Source organism: Thamnophis elegans, chromosome 5 (assembly GCF_009769535.1).
Source record: "Thamnophis elegans isolate rThaEle1 chromosome 5, rThaEle1.pri, whole genome shotgun sequence".
NCBI lineage: Eukaryota > Metazoa > Chordata > Lepidosauria > Squamata > Colubridae > Thamnophis > Thamnophis elegans.
In genome coordinates this window covers 47082547-47098246 of record NC_045545.1, presented here as the reverse complement: position 1 = coordinate 47098246, position 15700 = coordinate 47082547, and the positions used below count along the sequence as shown (strand labels likewise).

Here is a 15700-nt window from a genome sequence, read left to right as displayed (position 1 = left end):
TTCCAAGTTAATTTAGGCTTCCTCCACCTCATTCAAACCATTTCCTAATACAATGCACTTTTGCAATATCTAATTTATATACTGAAGACTGAAATGGTTTTAAGTTAGATGTATTTAACTCAAAGTCATTAGCAAGATGAACGTTCAGTGTCAAATACAAAAACGGGCATGCACAGGTGCTACTCATTGTAATAATTACTATTATTTACTTCTAAAGCCTACGTTAAGTAGCATTTTTGAGACTAGTTTTAATATAGAACAAAAAAATTGCTTATAGTCCACTAATTCAATTATCTCCTTCAGTTTATCCCAAATTAGTGAATTATTTGTATTACAAATTTATTATCCAAAACCAATAAGAAAAATGTCAAGATAATAATAATTATTTGAAACAGGAAGAATTTCGGCTTCTTAAATTTGAAGTTAACCTATCTTATAAAAGTTTTGATGTACATTGCTAAATAAAATTCTTATTAAATCCATATACATTTTATAAATAAATACAATTATTCTGATCATAGAGATACAAAGCTTTAATTCTTATCAGTAAAATGCTGTATTTGTAATACCAAACAAACAAAACCAATTGTTCTAAATATCTTGCTTCCTCTAGGACAGTGGTTCTCAACCTTTCTAATGCCACGACCCTTTAATACAGTTCCTCATGTTGTGGTGACCACCAACCATAAAATTATTTTTGTTGCTACTCTATAACTGAATCGTAATGTAAATATCTGATATGCAGGATGTATTTTTATTGTTATAAATTGGACATAATTAAAGTATAGTGTTTAATCACAAAAACAATATGTAATTATATAGTGAAATATTTATTTCTAATTACAAATAAATGAAATTTTGTCTTGAAGCATGGTGTAGCTTTGGTTTTTCTTGCCTAAGTGTTAAGAGTTTACTTTACTTCTACTTCCCTCTTCTTTGGGGCAGCCCCTTAGCTATTGGAAGACTGCTATCATATCACCCTTAAGTCCTTTTCATTCAACCAGACATACCCAGTTCCTGCAACTGTTCTTCATATGTTTGAGCTTCCAGTCCCCTAATCCTCTAGGTTGCTCTTCTTTGCACTTTTTCTAGACTACAGTCTCCACATCTTTTTTATAGAGGCAGCCAACATCTTGTCTGCTCCTAAATTTGGGGTCTGAAAAGAACCACATCCTGGAGGCTGGACAACCTCGGCTGCTATACAATCATACACACACATACACAGAGATACACAGTGGCTTTATTCCCACAGCCTCCTTAACTAAGTTGCCTGCAGCTGCATTCACAAACTTCCTTACCCTGCCTGGATGGATCTTCAACCTGGTTTGGTTTGTTTGCAGGAGTGCTCTTAACCTTGGTGGTGGTGGTAAGCTTAACTTTAATTTAATGGGCAAACATTGTGCATTGTTTATTTTTAATTTTTTTAAAAGTTTTTTTTATTTTCTCTTTCAAGTTCATTCACAAATATACACTTTTATAATCACCATTAATTATATCATTATCATTATCATTAATCATTATTTTCTTACAAATACATAGAATACAGTTTGGGTCACTTTCTTGCCACATTTTATTTTGCAACAACCTTGCTCCTATCTTCTCTACCTCCCTTCTCTGCCTTCTTCTTTCCTGTCATTCCTCCCTTCTTCTTCCCCTCTTTCCTCCCCTCCTCCTCTCTTCTCCTTCCCCTCTCTCCTACTCTTAATTCCCTTCCCTTACTTCCTCTGCTTTTACCCTTTCTTTTCCCACTTCCTTCCTCCCTTCTTCTTCCCCCCTTTCCTCCTCTCCTCCTCTCTCCTCCTCTTAATTCCCCTCCTTTACTTCCTCTGTTTTACCCTTTCTTCCTTTCCCTCCTCATCTTTCCTCCTTTCCGTTGTTGCCCTTGCTTATTTACTTTCTCTGATGGGTTCTCAGGGTGGCATTTCAGGAAATCCAACTTTATATTTTAATACATATAATTTTCTCTGTTACATTTTATTTCTAATAATAATTGCACTTGTATCATTTTTTAAATTGTTTACTTGCATTGCATTTTTTTTGCTTTTTTCCTTTGTGCATGGTTTATGGTACTTTTAGCAAGCAGGTTTTCATTGTGTGAATGGGGCCAATTCGGGCTCCTGAGCTTGGCTCTTGATGACACGTCTGGTTGTGGATTTAGATAGTTAAAAGTACCTGGCAGCGGCATGGAAAACATAGCCGCACGCACGCCCCACATAATTACAGCCTGGAGCAGGACCTAAGCCCCTTCCTCCCTCGCAGGAACACTTTCCCACCATTACAAAGTCTCTAAGGCTAATTGTACGAAGTGTGTGCGTGCACCTGTTTTTTACGGCGTTGAGCCACGGCAACACGCTGCATGGCCGGCGATGATTCTGGAGCCCATCCGCAGGGGATTTCAAGGAATGCGAAGTGAAGTCTAAAGTTTAGAGTTGCGCGGGTCTCAGTGACCCCTGTGAAACAGTCGTTCAACCCCAAAAGGGGTCACAACCCACAGGTTGAGAACTGCTCCTCTAGGATAAATGCTAAATGGTTTACATTATTTGAAAAAGAATTTGAAAAATGAATTAAGTTAGGTATTATGTATTCTTGAAACTATTTTATTTGCTACGTTCAAATTATGTTTCTTCATTATCTATACATATTTTTAAGAGGATTGAAGATATGTTAAGTCAGCAACTGATGAACATTTTGTATAAACAGTAAAAAATACTGAAATTGTATTATTTGAAACCGATCCAGAGAATAATTTGTACTCAGCTACAGAAGAAAATTCTTATACTGAATTATAACTTTGACATGATTAGATGATTTAATTACATTCTGGAAACGATTCCACAATTCCTGATTGCAGTCAGATTAAAAGAGAAGAGTAATCTATAACTACAGGGACAACTTGGATTGTGAAGTATGGAAGAAATTGACCACTTAGAAGAAGGCAATGACTTCTGTACTGTTGATATAAAAACTACATGGATATAGATGAAACATTTAAACAGACCAGGATACCAAATAATTGGTGAGCTACCCCACTTCTCCATTTCTGAGAAGGCATCCCTTTAAATTATTGACAAAGAAAGTCAAACTTTCATAAAGACATAGTCAGATCAATAGTGGAAGAAAAATAAATCACAGTTGGTACCAGAACTGAAAGAGAACTTTTAAAATTTTACATGGGTGCATAGTGTTGAAGCTTGAAATGCGAGAAGCAAAAATTAGACTGTCAAAATAAACATGAAGTGAAAGGAAAATGTTACTTCATTTTTTATAGTTATACATGGATACATGGATAAAAATATCAAATGAATAATCAGAGTTCAGAAAAGGCAGAGATGAATAGGTAGGTATCATAAGACGGTCAACAAAAACAGTGGACAGATATTTTACCTTTCTCTATTGATAACAGTAAAACTATTATATAGAATGTGGAATATAATATAAATCAGTGTGGAATATAATATAGCTAACCAGTATTTCAAAATACCTGATGATTCTTCTTTGGAGCAGCTACAACAAACAAGAAGGCATTGTTAAAAATCAAGTTAGAAGAAACAGATTTGTTTGGGTAGCAAATGGAGAGAGACACAGTGTCTTTTTAATTTTTACTATCAATCTGTTTAATTTATACAATCAATCTTTTATAATGATGAAAGACACAATAGATAGAATCAAATCTGAATTTTAAAACATGACAACCTAAGATACACAAATAGTATCATTTTGTTACTCAAAGTAAAGAATGCTCAGAAGAGGTGATTGCGAATTTAAAATGGGAAACAAAAATCTGGGTTAAATATGATAAAAGTTATCATGCTTAGCAAACTAACAAATGATGATAAAGAAATAAGAGGAAAGATATTTTTATTTTCTTAGACTTTCTGAAGAAGGAAAGAGGAGAGGGAGGCAACAAACATCTTAGACAATGTGATAATAGAAAAGGGAAAACTTATGACAAAGATTTTTCATTTAATTACTGTACAGTTAATGACCAGCAAGATAAAACAATAGCCAAAGAAAACAGAATAAATGAATCATTTTTATGTCTCAAAAAGTGTGACTTAACATAAAATATAAAATAGAACTTTACAAAACTTCATAATGCCCTTGTTTCAGAATTAAGATACATCAAAGCAATGAGGAGTAGTTAAAGCAATGGTTTTATGTTGGTAAATACCACAACTTTGAAAATAGGACACTGGAGAAAGAGAAAGACAGATTGCAAGAAAAACAATCAATTAGTCCCGGAGAAAATAAAAACTGCTTCCTTGAACAATAACTAAGAAGCATAAACTCACTATGAATGGATAATGTGCTAGGAAAGCTACTAGCACCAGTAGGGTTGAGAAGAGTAGAAAACAATGGATAAAATAGATGAAGGTATCTAAGTGGTCATTGAAATGTCATTGAAAGAGTTACCAATTACGGTCAGGCAGAGATGGGTGGCATTTGTCCATATAATCACCAAGGTCCCAATTCAAGGGCACCTAAGTTAGTAATTAGCAGAAGTAAAACTAAAATAAGAATTTATCCAAAACAAATTTTATTAAAAGAAAGAAATGCAGTAGCAGTAAGATTCATCTTTAAGGACGAGAAAGTCCCACAACTGAAGCTTGCCAAAATCATCAGCAATGAATTGTATAAAAGCCAAATATCTTATTCAGATAAAGCAAACTGTTGATCTATAATCAAAATGAATAATCAATAAGCAAATATCAAAAGAACATAATATTTTGAAATTATCTTTTCAAAAGTTTTAATAATACAATGCAATACAATAGCAGAGTTGGAAGGGACCTTGGAGGTCTTCTAGTCCAACGCCCTGCCTAGGAAGGAAATCCTACACCGTTCCAGACAAATGGCTATCCAACATCTTCTTAAAGACTTCCAGTGTTGGGGCATTCACAACTTCTGGAGGCAAGCTGTTCCACTGATTAATTGTTCTAACTGTCAGGAAATTTCTCCTCAGTTCTAAGTTGCTTCTCTCCTTGATTAGTTTCCACCCATTGCTTCTTGTTCTACCCTCAGGTGCCTTGGAGAATAGTTGGACTCTCTCTTCTTTGTGGCAACCCCTGAGATATTGGAACACTGCTATCATGTCTCCCCTAGTCCTTCTTTCTATTAAACTAGATATACCCAGTTCCTGCAACCGTTCTTCACATGTTTTAGTCTCCAGTCCCCTAATCATCTTTGTTGCTCTTCTCTGCACTCTTTCTAGAGTCTCCACATCTTTTCTACATCTTATAATAATTTAGAGTATTTTCATTATAAATTGTGTGCCAATGTAGACAATTTTCTTATAATATTTTATGCTGAGAGAAAATTTTAAATTCAGGTCTAGTTCACACATCACAGACATGTTGGAGTGTGCATAATTTGGGTTTAAGGTGTGACATTTGAAACCACTGTAATAATATGTAAATCCCAATTTATGGTCACCATAACTATGCTCAATAAATCATGTGTTATAACAGTTTACTACAGTATAAAAAGACAGCCTAAAAGTTCACCGCAACTAAATTAATCACACACTTCCCAAACCACATCACAATTGAAATATTACATTGAACGAGGTCAGGGTAGAAGGAATATTTAAAATTTATCCATCAGTTTTAGTCTTAGATTTTACTCAACACAATCTTGACTGAGCATTTTAATGTAATGTTGGGTATTTTAAAAGTACCCAAGTACCCAAAACACAGAAGAAATGAAAGAGAGACGGACTACCAAGTAATAGATAAACCCATTTTACCCCTAAACTAATGGGATATACTTAAAATTTGAGAAGCTTAGTATTCTCTTTAGGAAAACATTATTTTTGAAACATTAAGACCAAAGAGACTTTAAGACATTTTAATTTAACTAGAAATAAAAATGTATATTTTACTATTTGGAAAATATTCAAATAACAATATAAGCATTATACTATTATTCTCATAAATATTCCCACAAAGATAAAGGTTTCCCCTGTCCAGTCATGTCTGTTTCTAGGGGACTGATGCTCATCTCCATTTCTTAGCTGAGGGAGCCAGTGTTGTTCAAAGACATTTCCGAGGGTCATGTAGCCAGCATGACTATATGTCGAAGCGCACAGAACGCTGTTACCTTCCCATTGAATATTCACTTACATGTGTATTTTTCTTAATAAAACATCACTGGATGTTCTTAATGATGTAATTTCTATGGCAACAATGCATTTTCTCTTCTCAACCACAGTTAAATACCAGGCAACGACAATTCATTTCGAGTACATACAAAAAAAAAAGCTTTTTCTCTAAAAGAGAATGAATTAATTTTCCTAAACCAAGATTGACAAAATAGCCCTGCAATAATTTGCACAAGAAGGAGTGCCACTATCATAGCTTCATATTAATTAATCTATCCATTCTAGTTTAATCTGTAGTTTTATTTTATTTATAGATGCTTCTGAAGGATACGGTCTGTACCAGGGAACAGTGTTCTTCCAGTCAAAAGTTCAGCCATAATGCATCCAACTGACCAAATATCAACTGAGGATAAAACAAATCAAGTTAAAAAGTAAATTAATAGTTACAAAGCTTAACTGAAATATTATTCTACTGGTAAAAAATTCTATACAATATGTATTTAGTTGTTAAGAATTAATGAAAAAACAGATTATGTTGTAAAACTAAGAAAAAGTTAGGATTAATTAAGCTGATCCAATACACACACACACACACACACACACGGGAGGGGGGGAGGCACACACACAGATACACACATATAGGGAGAAGTATCTGTGTAAGTTAAATTATGAATGAAATTGATAACACATCTATCAAAAACTATGAACTGGTACCATTTATATTATACTGTGTGTACAAAAATATTATGAATATGACCATTGGCTTACATGAAGGGTCGTTCTCAGTGCACTGCAGGAGTGTCCAAGCAAGGTTAAATTCTGTCCCTCTGCCCAAGGACTGGATTGAAAATCTTTGGCCATGCCCTCTGGCTCCTTCCATCCTCAGTTTTTCAATGAAGGCATGGTCCATCTGAGACGGATGTCCGTCAGGCAAAGCATCCTCACACGGAAAAGCAGGACATCCTGGAATTAATACCCTAGAGTGGGGTTGGACACTCCTGCAGTACACCGAGAACGACCCTTCAGGTAAGCCAATGGTCATTCTCCAGTGCACTGCTTGGAGTGTCCAAGCCAGGGTCATGCCCAAGCAAAATGTCACTAGGGCGGGTGCCTCCAATGAGGTCCACAATCCACATCAAGATTCAGCAGAAACCACGCTCTGCAAGACATGTCTTCCGAAGGCAGCATCCGCAGAGGCGTATTTGTCCAGCTTGTAGTGCCTAACAAATAAGGATGGCGTCGCAAAGTCACAGCTTTGCAGATCTCCTTAATCGAGGCCTGGGTGGTCGCTGCGCTTCGGGTCGAGTGCACTGTCTGCCTGGGAGGTGTAGACCTACCCTGATGTTCGTAGGCGAGGGAAATACAAGCCCTGAGCCAGCGACTGATGGTGGAAGATGAAACCTTCTGGCCCATGGCCACCGGTTGAAATGATACAATTAAGGCCTCCGAGCATCAGAAAGAGGATGTACGCTTGATGTACCACTTCAATGCTCTCTGCATGTTGAGGGTATGCCAATGGCGTTCTCTAGGATGCCTCGGGCAAAAGTTCGGGAGAATGAGCTCCTGGACCCTGTGAAAGTAGGAATTGATCTTCGGGATAAACCAGGGGTCCAGCTGGAGAATGACCGTCTCTGTGGATGAGGCACAAATCCTCCCTGACTGACAGGGCTGCCAGTTCAGACACCCTGCTCACCGAGGTGATGGCGACGAGGAAGGCCGTCTTGAAGGAAAGGTGCCTAGTGGAAGAAGAGCGGAGATGTTCAAAGGGTGCTTCTGATAGAGCCCTGAGGATAACAGCAAGGTCCCAGAACGGGTATCAATGGATCACCTGCGGCCGCAGGTTCGATGCGCCCTTAAGAAAGGCCCATACGCTGGGGTGACAGCTGAGCTGTTGGGAAGACTCGACATATTACAGTGGCCAGTGCAGCGACTTGGCATTGTAAAGTGTTTGGAACTAGTCCTTCCTCTTGGAGGAAGTCCAGTATTTGAGGGAGAGACGCAGACAGTGGCTCTAGGTGATGTGAGCCGCACCAGGTGGAGAAGGCAGACCTGTAGATTCTGGTGGTGGAAGGGCGGCAGGCTGCCTGGATAGTATGAATAACCTGCCCCGAGAAGTTGGCTTGAGCTAGGAGATCCCCCTCAACTGCCAGGTGGTTAGATTGAGCCACTGGGGCTCTGGGTGTTGTATGACCCCGTGGCTGAGGGAGACCAATTCCTGGGAAATTCTCCAAGGCTGGCTGACCGAGAGGTTGGTGATGTCGAAAAACCAAGTTCTTCATGGCCAGTAAGGGTGCACCAGCAGCACTTCCGCTTGTTCCAGCAGAATCTTCCTGATGACTCGAGGAAGTAGAGGTAATGGTGGGAAGGCGTAAAGCAGGCCCTTGGGCTAAGGGCAATTGAGCGTGTCTACCCCTTCCGCCTGAGGTGAGCTGTACCTGGTATAAAAGCGAGGAAGTTGGGCGTTCTCCAGGGTGGTGAAAAGGTCAACTAGAGGAGTGCCGAACCTGAGACACAGTTGACAAAACAGGCTTGGGTGCAGACGCCACTCCGACTGGTCCAGAGTGGACCTGCTTAACCAATCCGCCCAAACGTTGTTTATCCCCAATATGTGTTCTGCTCTTATGAAACTTACATGATGCTCTGCCCACCGTTACTCGCTCGGGTTCTCAGAACAACGAGCCCTTCATCAATGCTGGTATTTGCCACCACCTTAGGGAAGAACTTTCAGCGATGGGCGAATGTGGGCCCTGGAGTTGCTGGCATTGGCTCTTAGCGAGGGAAGGAGGAACCATTGCAAGTCTCTTGCGTGCAGCCTTGCCCAAGGAACAATTGCCAGACAGGAAATCATCTTGCCCAGCAATTGCGACAGCAGGACCACGGGAACGGTGGGGGACCGTTGAACCTGCCGTACCAGCTCTTGGAGGCTGCAAATCTGATCTGGAGACAGGGACACAAGGCATGACGAAGTGTCGAACACCGCTCCCAAGTGTAACACTCTCGTGGAGGGAGGGAGATAACTCTTCTTGCGGTTGATGAAAAACCTGTGGTACTGCAGGGAGTCCATGGTGACTTTCAGGTCCCGCAGCGCTTCCGTGTGGGACGACTGGATCAAAATGTCATCCAGATAACATTGCAGATGAATGGGGCACTTTTGGAGGTCCAACACCACTGCAGTCAGTATCTTTGTGAAGACGCTTGGGGCCGATGACAGGCCAAAGGGAAGGGCCCGATACTGGTAATGCCAGCCGGCATAATAAAACTGCAGGAATTGCCTGTGGGCCCGTCTTATCAGAACGTGGAGGTAGGCCTCCTGTAAATCGATGGAAATCATCAGATCCCCTGGTCGAAGGCTGCCCAGGATTGACTGCATCTTGAACTTCTTGTAGGCAAGATGGTAGTTGAGCTTCTTCAAATCCAAGATGGCCCTCCACCCCCCTGAGCTTTTTGGGATCAGGAAGAGAATGGAGTAGAACCCCCTCCTCTCCTGTCCCAGGGGAACCGGTTCTATGGCCCTTACGAATCTGTCTCCATGAGCCCCCTCTTGATGGCACACCTGGGGGTGGGACAATGAATGAAATGATGGGGGGAAGGGAAATGAACTCTAGGGTGAGGCTGAGCCTCACTGTTTGCAGTACCCACACATCTGACGTGGTTGTTTCCCAGCGGTCTGCAAACAGTTGAAGCTGAACCCCTATAGGAGTGTGTGACTGGTGGTCATTTGTTGCGGCGGAATGGCTTGTTAGCCGATCCGCCTCGAAATGGGCGTCTAGAGAAGGACTGGTGACAGGTCCTGCCTGTCCTGGTTATGTTCGGAGCCCTGGGCATAAGGGCATTGGAAGGAGGAGGAATTGGAAGAGGAATTGGGTTGTGAATCAGCGGCTCGAAAGGACTGCTTCCAAAAGGAAGAGTTTCTGCGGTCTGGTTTATGCAAAACAGAAGGCATAACCTTCCGCTTGTCCTTATTCTCAATAAGGACAGAGTCTAAGGCATCCCCAAACAACTTGCTACCCTTGAAGGGAGCAGACGCGAGCTTCCATTTAGATCTCATGTCCACGTTCCAATGGCGGAGCCATAAGAGCCGGCGGGAGGTGATGTTAACGGCCATGGCTCTGGAAGCAAACTTTGCCGTGTTAAGAGATGTGTCTGTGGTGTATTCGGCTGCCGCCATTATTTTATTAACATCTTGGCGGAGCCTGGTATCCCCTTGGGGAATACGGGTGAGCAGTTGGCATAACTAGGCAATGGAAGCCCTGCTAAAGAAGGAGGCCGAGGTGGAGGCCCTAATGGCCCAAGCTGCAGCCTGGTGGGTCTTATGACAGGCTCTTTCCATTCTCTTATCTTGCGCCTTGAGCCCTTCCAAGAGATCTGGGGGAAGAATAGAATTAGAAGTCAGGGCCACCACCAGAGCATTGACCTCCGGCAATTTGAGAAGATCTTCCATGCCAGACTCTACGGCATAAAGCCGCTTGTCATTATCCTCTGGGGTCGCCCGGGTCCCTGGCTGAACCCACTGGTGTCCTTGAATAACTTGGGTGCAGGCACCAGGTCCTGAGCGTGGATGGTCTCATCAAACAATCTCCCACTGGGGTCAGCAGGGTCTGTAGATTCCGGAATAATGGTGGGGGGTCGCCTCCTGGTGAGTAATGACCTTTGCCTTATATAATAAAGACTTAAATAAGGAAGACTTGAACAGGCTGGTTATTAGACCCTCATCCTCAGATAGATCTGGTTCATCTAGATCCTCCCTCTCTGAGACTGATTCAGCACTAACCACGGAGGGTGGAGGTGAAGGTCTGGGAGTCTTAGACTTGCTCTTGTGACCTTGGCCTGATTTTTCAGCACGTTCCTTAAGGCCCTGGGATATTGCAGAAGCAATTACCTCCCTCATTTCGGCTGAGAGATGGTCCCTGGTCCTCCACTGGGCAGGTCCCCGCCCTGGAAGTAGAACTTGAGGCTGGCCTACAGGGCACAGAAGGAGGGGGAGAATCCTCCTCCTCATCCCCTACCCCACAGTCAAACAGATCTGCACCCCCACCAATAGAAGGGGAAGGGGACCTGGACCCTTCATATGACTGGTCTGAGGAGAACTCCTGTGGTTTCCCCACGCAGGAGGATGGGGGAGGGGCAGGTTGGGAAAGGCCCTGGCTCCCCAGAGACTGAGGTGGATCCGCATGAGGACTTGAGCCACCATGGTGATTTGCCTCTGCACCCTCTCAAATTGCCTAAGGCTTTTTGGCGCCCGGCATCCACTTTATCCTGCCCAGCCGACTCCTTCCTGGAATAAGGACACCTGCCAATCCCCCTTATAGCTTCCCTGGCCGTCCTGCCTGCCCTTCTGTTATAGGGCCTATCTACCCTGGTGGAGGGCCCTTGTTCAGGAGCTTCGACTATGGAATCTGTGTCCATGCTGCCCGAGCTACTGATAGCTGAACCTGAGGAGATCATGAGCCTGGAAGCAGATGGTGATTCCGCCTACATACTCACAGAGACTGAGGCACTGTGGTCAGGAGAAGGGGCAGGGCTCTGTTGGGCCACAGGTGGAACTTGTTACTGGTAGGGGAAAAGGGCCGTGGAGGATGGCAGCTGCGAAGGCCTCCAAACGCCCAAACACTTGCCTGAAACTGCTGCAGGTAGAAGGAGTGGATCCGCTGGGTCCTGGAGCTCTGGCAGCAATTTGGCTTTTCGGCGGGAAAAATCCACCTCCAAAATGGCCACCACCACTTCCCAAGATGGCCACGCCTAGTGAGAACACGCAGTGCGGCTCCGGCAGAGATATGGCCGCTCCTGGTCAATCCATCGTTGTGTGGCCTCTGGAGACACTGGAAATACCTCCCGAATGCCTGACGGGCCGCCGAAGCTTCAGACAGTCCCGTTGGTGAAGATCAGCTGGGCGGCAGCACCATGAAGGTGATGAGCCGCCTGGGAGGCTGAGAAGCACGCTGCTCTGTCCGGAGCAAATCCAGCTTTTCAGAGCAAGGCAAACGAAGCTACAGTAAGGAAGACTAGCTAACTGAAAAAAAAGGAAGGTAAAACAATAAAAATCTAAGCTAAGGAAAGTAGTGATTGAACTTTGTCAGCTAAGGCTGTTAAATACGTCTGATGGGCTTTGGACTGAATTGAAAAACTGAGGATGGAAGGAGCCAGAGGGCGTGGCCAAAGATTTTCAATCCAGTCCTTGGGCAGTGGGACAGAATTTAACCCTTGCTTGGACACTCCAAGCAGTGCACCAGAGAATTATTAATTATGCTTAATGTAACATTATGACTAGTAAATTGTGGTAATTAAAAAAAACCAGGGATCTGGAAACTCTTTCTGAAAACACAAGCCGTGTACAACATCAGAACCCTGCATAGCTCTTAATATGGAATGAGAGTTTGTCAGGGGAAATAATTTTTATTTAATGCAATGGGAATAAGAAGTGCATGGGGCAAAACAAGAGATAGGGTCAAGAATGAAAAGGTGATGCGAAATCATGGATGTAATAAAAATCTGAGTGACCGGTAAAAAAATGTATATTGAGGCGGTGTGGTAATATAATGAGAATGAAAGTGTGTCAGATCACGAAACCTTTACCCGAAGGAAGAAGTAATAGGTTGAAAGGAAGAGCAAATTGGATTGGATAAAGACTGATTATTTCCTCAAAGCACTTCTGTAGACAAAAGTCTTTTTATAGACAAAAAGACTGTTTGAAATAGTATATGGTCCAGAAATGTATAGTAAATTCTGTAGATGTAAACAACATTTTATCTTCCTTTTCTTCTATATCCTGCTTTTAACTTTTTTGCTTACCACTTCTTAGTCCTTTCCTGAGCTTTGCATAGTATCTATTTACCTCAAAATGAAACACAGTGGTGGTAATCTATGTTATGAAACAACTGCAATAGGTATCTAATACTAAAATGATTAACTACCATGGGAACATAAAATATCCCACAAATATACTGTAATATATAAGAACAGATAAGTTCAGATGAAGAACTATTAGACAGTTCCAAAAACAACCAAATTATATTGTAAGAATTACCATATTTATCGAATTATAAAACACACTGGAGCATAAGATGCACCAAGATTTTAAAGAGGTAAACATTTTTTAAAAAGTTTTTGCACTCTGCAGATCTCCAAAGCCCTCTGCACGCCAAAAATGCTGTGTCAAGTGTATAAGACGCACCCAGATTTTAACCTTCTTTTTTGGGGGGAAAAGGTGCATTTTATACTCTGAAAAATATGGTATACACTGTTTATTAGGTTGGATCTGGATAATTGTATTATGGAGCACAACTTGTGTTATTTGTTAGTAAGAGTTAAGGCTAATGAAATATCTTACCTGTTTGATTGTAATGCATCCAGTTCAGCATGATCTCAGGAGCTCTGTACCACCTAGTTGCTACATATCCTGTCATTTCATCATCTGTATGCCGTGCTAACCCAAAATCCAAAATCTGAAAAATAAGAAAAACAGACTTATATTGACACAATTAAAAAATGTGAGCAAGAGAAGACAAAAAAGGAGGGTGAGACAGAGGGAGCACACTTTTATTCTAGCAAGCTACACTAGGAAGAAGTCTGAGATTAAGCAGGCAGACAGAAATGAAAAATTTAAAATACAACAGATATCAATGATTTATAATACATCTGAGACAGTGTATGCAAAAGAACAGTAATAATATATCACATTAACATGATTCAAGAATGATTAAATTATATCCAGAAGAACATTATGGACCTATATACACAGGTACCTACACTTCACTATCAAGATCTTGACCTATAAGATTAATAATGCTTAATTTCCATAAACAATGTGGCATATTAATTCCAAGTTACCTTCAACTCACAGTCTTCATTCACAGCTAGGTTACTAGGTTTTAAATCCTAAAATAAAAAAGGGAAAAAGAGAATCAGCCCGCCATATTAAAATAACTGTGCAAAACCAAGCTATTAAATAGTCACATCTTATTAGTAATAATTTTTATAACCTGCACTGTATTGTATAACAGCAACAAATGTTAAACACAAATGTATAAGATTATCCATAAAAATACAATATTGCATTTACTATAAAAGTTTACCAAAGACATCCTGCATTTTAACAGAGAAAATGAGTGAGAAAGGTGAGTGGAATCAACACTGTAACAAAGTTGGATGTATAATGTCTTCCTTTATATGGATAGGTTTAGTTATTTTCATTTATAAAATTTCAATATTTTGTCTTCTAGAAGAACTATACAATATACTATAAATATTGTATGTTTTAATAAAGCAACAATACTTACTCTGTGTATTATATCAGCAGAATGGATATACTAAAAGAGAAAAGTATTAATATTAGATTTAGGGCAATATTTTCAATTTATGAAAAAATATGTTTTTCCTACCCCATTTAATACAGCATTCATGATATAGTAATTGTACTTTTTTTGGTCTGGTCTCAACTTCTTTCTATAGAAAAGCAAATATCTGCAACTAGAAATTTTTAAAAATGCCTATATGAAAAACAATAATGTAATGTAATATTTTTATTCTTTAGATATAATCCTTTTCTGTTACATTTTGATTCAAAATATCTATGGGCAAAGTGTCTTGGAATCTGAACAATTAGATAATCTCATCAAAAATTACACCATAAAATTTTAAGGGAATGTCTGGCAGGTTGGACAGATTTCAATAAAATGAAAGTTGATTAAAGATATGCTAACTAACCCTTTCTATATATGTTTAGGAGAGTCAAATTCTCGTAGCCCAATTCCATCTTACTGTAGTTGTTACTGTTTGTGTTTTGGAGTTATCATAACTAGTACTAAACCAAACTAGAAACTAAGAGACTGTGAGTTCTGGTCCTATCTTAGACACAAAGGTGTCTGGGCCTGTCACTCTCTTTCAGCCCCAGAAAGGAGACAAAGGCAAATTCCTCTGAAAAGATGCCCAGAAACAAACAAAACAAAAACCCAAACAAAAAATGTTTTCTTCCAGGACTGCCCATTTTGTTAACCAAAACAAAGAGCTGAATTTTGGCTTTGCATAATGTAGTTCAACTAGGCCACTTTTTCTCTGGGCCAATATAGGACATTTCCCAACTCTGTGTTTCCTTCCTGAACTGAGTGCAGTCAAACAGGAATCACATGACAGGCAGTATCAATAAAAAAGAAATGTAGACAATATTTCCTGAACTCATTTTATGGGAGATTAGGGAAAACAACTATGTTTCTGAATTTAATAAAATGGTTGAGAAAATATTACTACTGGCTACATTATAAAATTATGTTTTTCATGCCTGTTGGAGAACTTTCCTATCTTTGTCTAGATGACAAAGGGGTGGGTGGGAGAGAGTACTTTACAATGTTATCTACAACATGACCTCTTCTCCTGTTAGGTAGTATTGCAAACAGTTGAAAGATTAGGTGAAGACTTTTTAATATCCCCTCCCTTCAAGTGTCAAAAGCAGTCTCCTCTTCTTCATATCTAATAAAAATACAGCACATGCAGTACAAGCAAATGAAAAAATGCCATGCACTACGAACATTAATGCCTTGAATATAATATAGAGCCAAATACAAATTCAATTGTGCAAGAAGCAGAACCAATTCAATAGTTGTGCAA

At 40.4% G+C, this 15700-nt stretch overlaps 1 protein-coding gene across 2 annotated transcripts in view; it reads right to left on the bottom strand.

The window, feature by feature from the left end:
* The window catches only part of MAPK14 (mitogen-activated protein kinase 14), a 45121-nt gene that overhangs the window by 13045 nt on the left and 16376 nt on the right, over positions 1–15700 (bottom strand). For both annotated transcript variants that reach the window (XM_032217910.1, XM_032217909.1), the window contains exons 5-8: positions 14377–14406; positions 13928–13975; positions 13428–13542; positions 6432–6503 (exon numbers count right to left, since the gene is read on the bottom strand). In XM_032217910.1, the coding sequence (XP_032073801.1) occupies positions 6432–6503; positions 13428–13542; positions 13928–13975; positions 14377–14406 (265 nt within the window). The remainder of the gene's footprint in view (positions 1–6431; positions 6504–13427; positions 13543–13927; positions 13976–14376; positions 14407–15700) is intronic.